This window comes from Leptosomus discolor, chromosome 7 (genome assembly GCF_034619465.1).
Source record: "Leptosomus discolor isolate bLepDis1 chromosome 7, bLepDis1.hap2, whole genome shotgun sequence".
NCBI lineage: Eukaryota > Metazoa > Chordata > Aves > Leptosomiformes > Leptosomidae > Leptosomus > Leptosomus discolor.
Window position 1 is genome coordinate 38,782,890 of NC_141397.1, and position 8,026 is coordinate 38,790,915.

The following is an 8,026-nucleotide window of genomic DNA, read 5'->3' on the forward strand; positions in this document are numbered from 1 at the left end:
GTACAGTGGGGAAACAAAAGGTTAAGAAACCAATCCCTGGTCATCCTTGTGTTCATGACTAGGTTAGTCTCCACTGAAACTAACTTCAGCTGCTGCCCTGGTCTTGCCCTGTTCGAACTGGCCAAAAAGTTACGGAACATGGTGACTGACTGTGCCAATAGTCAGGCTAAAACCTTCAACCAGGGTTCATTTGGGCTCCTTTCCAGCATGCCTCGGAGAGGAGGGCAAGTGTGCTTGGCCTGGCTTAACCAAACCCAAAGCTTTCTCAAGGGACGTTGTCCAAGGTCTGTGGTTAACACCCTTCTGGGTGGCACTGACCTCCAGAGGAGCCTGGGAGGAGGCTGTTGCTCTAGCTGCCTTTCCAGGGCTGTCTTGGAAGTGACTTTCTCCTTCATTGTTGGTGTGTGTTCCTCTCCTCACTGTTAACTGGACAATTCCAGTTTCTGTGATGAAGACTTGCTTGTGCGCCTCTTAAGGCTGGAAAACAACCTCATCTCTTCATGCAGCTTCGGAAAATATTTCCCATTCCAGCTGAGTCGAGAATATTTTTTCATCGCAGTCTGCAGGTCAAGGAACTACAGGATAGACTGAAGATAACGTCTGGCTATTAATTTATTTATTTTTCCTTTCTGCAGACTCTGTCCAACTTTTAACTGGGTTGGTTTATCTCATCTGAAGTGTTAAATCAGGTGAAATTCATAAGGAAGCGAAGGCAGATGTCATATTGTCTAGCAGCATCTTGTTGGTATTTCTTCAGTCTGAGTTGTAGCTGCAAACTCTGTGCAGAGCTTGTCGAACGGGATCACTGTTGGCAGCGAACTTGCCCACACCTGAGTTGGGAGAAGCCTTAGCTAGGTAGTGGCAGAAAGAGATTTGCAGATGCTGCTGAGAGGAGTGGGAGAGATCGCTGAATCATGCTGAGCATCCTCTATACAGGATGGAAGTGGAGGTTGGTTTGGCACAGAATGGTTCAATCTCGCCAATTCAAACTCCACTCCACCTCTTTGGTTCTCCTTAAAGCCAAACCATTCTTGAAACCCAACCTGCCATGCAATTTCCACAGCCCCAGAGGAGTTTGGGGAAGCAAAGAGCAGAGGAGTGTGGTTGGGAGAGCAGACACAGTCGTTATAAAAAGCTCCCAGACGTCAAAAGTTCAAAGAGCCACTGCCAACACGACCTGCAAACTGTGGACTGGAGAGGCAGAGCCCTCTAAGTGTGACAAGATAAAATAACATGAAACAACTAGGATGAAAGCAGCCGGCATTTCTTCAGCTGTGATCCGGTGTCAGAGAAAGGGTTAACAGGAGGACTCACTGAGCCAGAATTGCTTCACGTGGGACCACGTTTGGCAGCGCCATGGCTGGGTGACTTGGCAGCAAGTTACTTGCCCGTAATTGCCATGCTGATGCTTTCATCATTAAGTTCTCATGTGAGAAAGGGAGGCATGCAGCTGCTCATGATGCTTGGGAAACCATGCAGAGCTAAAATTGACCTTTTAGTGTTATTACTATTACAGATGGGCTGGAGTGAGTATAAGGGGAAGATCAGTGATACTGGGGAAAAGATTCACCCTGACTCTTCATGCTGAATGGCATGGGGTTTTCTGTGGGAGATGATTGGCCAGATCATGTGTGTGGCAGTGTAGGAAGCTGAGATTGCCATGACGTAGAAAAGGGCACAAGATGAGGTTGCAACACATTTTCTTCCAGCGGAGTGAAAAACCCTTCTTCTCTTTTGAAGTAAGAAAAGAGAGAAAGGAAAAATTTGATTATTCTCAGCAGTCTGCTGTCCGCTTTTTAAAGACTAATATGTCTTATTTAACGGGGATTGATATCCTGGTGCAAACTCTGGTTTTCTTTTCAGAGGAACTATCATTATTCAGATCATCTGCTCTTCTCAGCTTATTTTTCCTAGAAAAATGGCATTGGCTGATGTAACCCAGCCTCACCGGTTCATCTTTTTCCATGTGGCACTCAAGGGCTCCAACTCCATTTTCTATTTCTTCCAGCAAACAGTGGCACACTGTACTTGGGGCAGGTTTTATGTTCTCGACTGCTGTACTCATTGATTTGAAAGCAGGAAAAGCCACTTCGAAACGTGTTGGCAAATGCTACTCGTGTGCGTTACCCTAGGTAGAGCAAGTTGGGTTATAAACTGAAAGGTAGCTTTTTTTTTTAATTTACTATATCAGGGCAAGGCTGTCTCAGGGCTGTAAGACAGCTGTGCTTACACTTCATCTCCTGTAGCTGTTGCGGACGAGGAAGCCCACGTCCCAAGCAGCTGATGTGCCTCAGGTCCTCGTGATGAATGCATGAGGAATATGAACCTTATCCAAACTCTTCTTTGAGTAGATTCTCCCTTTTGCCTGTACAGTCCATGAGCAATTCTCCTCTTTGCTTGTGCTGCCGGCAACTCTGCTGCCAGAAAAACTGCTCCATTTTTTCTACTACAGCTTCCCCATCTCCTGTTCTCAGACATGGAGGTCACATTCTCCTGATCCTGTTTTCGGTCTCGGAGTTGCTACCATCAGACCTTCTCTGTGGGGACAGAAGAGGAGCTTCCCCGTTGCACACTAACTGCCAGCCATGGGCAGCCCTGGGTAGGACTTTGAAATGCTGATGTCTGAGGATTTGCAATAATTAAGATACCCAGAAATAACCTTATGTCTTGGTTTGAAAAAGACAGGTGTCTGTGGAGGAAGGCAGGAGCCTCCCTTGAAATGGAGAGTGCAACCCCCTTCCCTCCAAACTATTATAATTTTGAAATTAACGGGCCTCCAGGCAAAGATATGGGGAATAGGAATAACAGTTCTTTACTAATATATATATATATATATATATATATATATATAACACAAGGCAGGGAAAAACAAACAACCCACTGGTTTACACTGACAGAGTCAGAAATACAACCTGACACCCTGTTAGGGTGGCAGTAGCAGTCCGATAAGATGCTGGCTGCAGTCCTCCTGAAGTGATGGGTGTAGTTCTGTGGAAGCAGCAATCAGGTAAAAGAGTCTGGTCTTCCTCCGAAGGTCCAGTGGTAGGTAGGTAGCTCTTGTCCTCTGGAACTCCAGTGGGGGGAAAAGCTCCTCTGGGAATCCAGTGGAAGAAAGGCTGCTAGGGTGTTCAAAATCTCCGTTTTTATTTGGCATGGACTGCTTGGCTCCTTCCCCCCCCTCCCCGGGCGGAGCATCTCACAATGGGATGGGGAGTCGTGAGGCAGTTCCTTGATGGGCCATTAACAGGAGATAGCCCAGGAGCGAGTTACCGATGGGTCAGGCGATAAGGCATTGTTGTGCCCAGTAACAGGAGATAGTCCAGAGGGGGGAGGCAGGGAGCACCGCCCCACCTGGTCTCAACAGCTCCTGAAGATGGTAATAGAATATATTTTTTTCTTTTGGCACATTTTACACTGTAACCCAGGACACCTTATCACCAAAGTGTGAGATAGATAAGCATAAGATCAACACCTGGAGGAAAAGCTGGGCCATCTGCAAGGAAGGAAAGGGCAGGAGATAGGAACCAGCTGAGATATGAGAGTCTTTATTTAGAAGCTTTTATTAAAATATTAGTGTGTTCCCTCCTGTGGGTAGAAATAAGAGGCAAACGTGAACTGTTTGGCATCCACTCACAAAGCTCTTGCACAACGGGGAAATAAGGTGAAACGTGACAGAAGAAGCCCTTGGTGGAGGATGTGGACTCACGGTGATAGAGTGATAGCGTTTGGAGTGGGCTGCCGAGGAGAGAGAAAAATGTTCTCCTACATAGTCATTGCAGGTCATTCCAGGAGAAATGGTGTTTACCACTTGGGCAATGGTCAAGGCATTTAGGGCAGATGAGGTAGAAGCCTTAAAGTCTGAAGTCAGGCATGTTTTGGTGGGCTTAGGGCTTCTGCCAGTGAAAGGGTGCATAGTCAAATGGAAGAATCAGCCGCCATGCCAGCGAAGGCTGGCTCAGTCAGACAGGACAGTCATTCTTCCTTTTGAGCTGCCGGTTGTGTGGGAGAAGGAAGGACTATGACTGATGCAGTGGGTGGGCTTTGGGGTGGAAGAGGAAGATGCGGAGCAAACCCTGGGACGTCATAAATAGTCACCCATGGGCGATGCCTCCAGGACAGGGCTCATCCGAGGGCTGGACACTGCTGGCTCCACGTGGCATCGCTCCCAGGTAAGCCGGGAAGGCAGGAGGACAGGTTCCCTGGGCTTTAACTGAGTCCCCTTACTTTTGGCCATGGAGATGTGCTGGCAGGAAGGGAGTCCTTTCGAGTGTCCTGACAGAGGCTGGTTCAGCTGCACTTTCACTTTACCTCCCCTTACAGAGGGGGTTTGTCTGTCTGTATTGGCTGAGCTAGAAGAAAGCAGCGAATGCAAACTTACTTCTTGCTCAAGGGGAGAGCTGGGGGACAGCAAGCCGTGGAGACCTTCCTGGGGGAAGGAGACCTCCTGCCTCCCCCAGGGAGAACGCAGCAGTGGAGCAGGAGGGTCCTTGGAGAGGTTAAGGGGACACTTGCAGAAGACCACAAAAGCCTTCAGCTGGTGAAAGCGGCCCACTCTGTGAGCTCCAGAGGAGCAAGAGCTATTCTGGAAGGCCCTCCAAAGTGGGGAGGTGGGACTCAGCACTGGATGCTTGTGGCTCTGGGGGGACAACCGTGCCCGATCTCTGGACTGCAGGTGAGACCACGGTGAGGGCAAGAGGCCCTAAATCTCTTCTAACTGAGGTGGGGAGGATAGAAAGCAGAGGGAGGGTGAAGCTCCAGGATGGGTGGAGCTGGTGGTCCACCTTGGGCTTCTTGGCTTGTGTTCTCTCCATGGAGCAGGGTTTTACAGTCCTGTTACTCCATGTTCAGCCCTCCCTGGCCCTCAGCAGCCTGCCGGGGCTGGCATGGCTGGTCTCTAGCAGGTCGCAGCAATGCGAAGCCCCCCATTGGGCTGGTGTCTCTCCAGCCATGCAGAGGCCCCAATGCACCGCCTGAGCTGCTCCTCCCCATTGCTGTGCCCGAGGGGGGCTGAGGCGGCTCTTCCCGTGGAAACAATCACGCGGTGCCTGTTTGCTTCTGCTTCCGCAAAGCCAGGGTGAGCCTGAAATAAATTAGCCAGTATGAGAAGCAGCTCAATTCAAGGAGCTTGCGCAAAATGGGTTGCAAGCCCCCAGGAAAGGGGAAAAATGCATGAAACCAACCTGAAGCAAAAATGAGCACCAGGTAGAAGAAACCTGGGAAGCTGGGACAACAGCACACCAGGTCGTTTTCAGCAGTCCCAGAGTGGCACCCCCCATCTTGCAAGTGCATAAGAGGGAGAGCTACTTTTTGACAATGTATCCCCTGGAGATGGGCAGGCACTTTCTAGGTGAACTTGTAACTTAATAAAACACCAGTGAAGCTGGATGGCTTGCCTGAGGATAGGTGATAACCTTTTCTTAATCAGCTTTAATTGGTTTCAGCATATTCAGACCTGTGGTAGGAGTAGTGCATGATGGGGATGAAGCTGCTGTTGGATTTGATTTTGATTGGAGACTGATGGTCTTTCACAAGTCCTTGTACTTTCATCTCTTTCCTGGCTCCCTCCTGCTCATTGTAAGCACTCAAAGTCAAACCAAGCCACAGTGGCTGCTCTTCTTCCTGCGGTAACGTTTTGGAGGACCTGACCTTGCAGGTCATGCAGGTTTCAAGGCTCAAGCAGAAATAGTAGCAGGTCTTCTCCTTTTGTGATAAAATAACCTCAAGAAAAATATTTGGTGGCAGTAGATCTGTGTTAATATTGAATTTATTTTTTAATATTTAATTAATTAGATGGCATGGGGAAAACAGAATTTCCATTGGAAATTACTCTCAAGTAAGGGCGGTGCTGGTGGGGTAGACTGGGACCTAAAAGCATGAACCAGCAAAGTCCTGTCCACCTGTGGCTGTGAGATGGGGTGGGGGAGCTGTGGAGCATTGTGGGGATAAAGGCAGCCCCTTCCTCTCCTCTTCTTCCTCCCCATCCCTGTGCAGGGCGGCCATGTGTGTGGGGAGGTGCAGCCGGATCGTGGGTCCCTGCCTGCTGGTGCTGGGCACGCTCTCCATGGCAGCCAACGTCCTCCTGCTCTTCCCTGGCGGGGCATCAACGTACCTGGCAGAGGGGCACATCAGCAAGCACGCTAAGGCCATGCCAGGTGTCTGGGGAGGCGGTATCACTGTGAGTAGGGTGGTTTGCGCCGCGTCCTGCCTCACGTGTCTGTGGAGCAGGGACAAAGGGGTAGAGCAGGTGCTCCCCTTCGTCCCCCAGCGGCTTTTTTCTTCCTGCAGGTGCTGGTGGCAGCAACCCACATCACAGCGGTGGGGTGGCGATGCGCCGGCTGCTCTGACTGCGGCACCCGTCGCAACGTAAGGCAGTGCCAGGACCCCTGTGCCAAAGCAGTCTCAAGCAGCACGTGGTGGGACATGGCGGGAGGCCCCCCTCCCATGTCGGGTCATGGCAGGGTGCCACCTTCCCTGTGGCCCCATGGTGGGACGTGGCATGGATCCCCCTCTCCCATGGCCCCATGGTGGGTTGTGGTAGGGTGCCCCCTCTCCCATGGTAGGATGCTCCCTGTGGTGGGATGCTGTGTGGTGCCACCTCCCCAAAGGACAGGGCTTCCCGTGCGTGCTGGCATGGGCTTTACATGGCCACTCCCTGCCTGTCCCCACTCCCTGCCTGCTCCTGCCCAGCTCTAAGCAACCCAGCAAAGGCTCCATTCTCAGCCTTGGCTCCCTGGGGCTGGAGCCCCTTGGGGTGAGGGGGAGGGGAGTTTTGCCCCCTTATCAAAGTCCACTGATAACATGCAGCTGCATTTTGGAGCCCACCTGACTTTCAGTTTCCCCCCACTGCCCTCCCTGGGCACTGCCCACAGGCTTTCATCTCTGCCGTGCTCTCCAAGCTGGCACTCCTGGGTGCTGCTGCCTGCTTTGTCTTCTCCGGGGTGGGTTTGACCAATGGACCCCTCTGCTTCTACAACGCCTCCAAGCATGGCCACGGCAAGAGCACCCTTTGGGGTTACCCCTTCCTGGACACCGGTGGCCAGGAGCCTGGCGCCAGGTGAGGCAGCGGGGTTGAGTCGCTGGTGGTGCCTCATCAGCTTATTGCTAATTAAGTTGGTGTTATTTATGGTGGCTGGCTGGGTGGGCTTGCTGGTGGTGATGCAAGACCCCAGTAGCCCAAGAGGTCCTCACCTTCTATGGCTTTCTATGTGCTGCTTCCCATCACCCTGCTGACCCCGCTCATCCTCAGGATGAAGGATGGGGTGCCTGGGGCACACCTCCACGGTAGAAAGCAATGCGTTTCGTGACCCGCTGCAGGGCAGCATCTTGAATCTCCTCCTCTCCCCATTGTGCAGGATAGAGAACTACCTGTATGATCATCACACCTGGAGCATCTGCCTGGAGCCAGAGGGTGTTGTGGCTTGGAATGTCGCCCTCTTCTCCATCCTGCTGCTCATCAGTGCTTCTGAGATGGTGCTGGCCTCCCTCCAGATCCTTAACGGCTGCCTTGGGTGCCTCTGTGGCTTTTGTGAGGGGAAGTAGGACCTGTGATGGTGCCAGGAGGCTGGCACTTGGAGGAGATATCATTCCTGGGTGTCCCATGGCTGGTGGCAAATGCCATGGTGGGGATACGACAGGAACTGTGATACTGCCCGGTGCAAGAAGGATCGAGTGCCCCAAGGGGGACAGACACTCCAGCCTTCATGAGATGTCAAAGCAGTATGTGTGGGATCAGCGTGCAAAGAGCTGCCTCTGTGCAGAGACCTCCGCCTGGGCGATACCTCTTCCTCCTCCCTGGAACTGATGCTCTTGGGCCTGGCAGCCGTTTGGGGTTGGAAATCATCCTGGTGAGTGATGGAGGTGAGGGCCTGGCTCCTGGCATCCTGGCATGAGCCCAAAGGCTTCCCCGGCTGCTCCTCATCAGCCTCCACCTACCCAAGTGCAGAATGATACACAATGGTATTTGTAGAGAGAAGAGCTAGATCACTAACTTATTTTTGTTAACCAACCTGTATTTAGGGCAGCTTGT

General features: G+C 51.7%; 1 protein-coding gene across 1 annotated transcript; it reads left to right on the forward strand.

Annotated features, from left to right (window-relative positions):
• The first annotated feature begins 5,910 nt into the window (after positions 1-5,910).
• Positions 5,911-7,566, forward strand: TM4SF19 (transmembrane 4 L six family member 19). Its single transcript, XM_086468555.1, is given in 6 exon segments — positions 5,911-5,985; positions 5,987-6,175; positions 6,286-6,363; positions 6,870-7,054; positions 7,225-7,280; positions 7,283-7,566. Coding segments are annotated over 6 exon segments (840 nt in total). The 3' UTR covers positions 7,540-7,566.
• Positions 7,567-8,026: the final 460 nt, after the last annotated feature.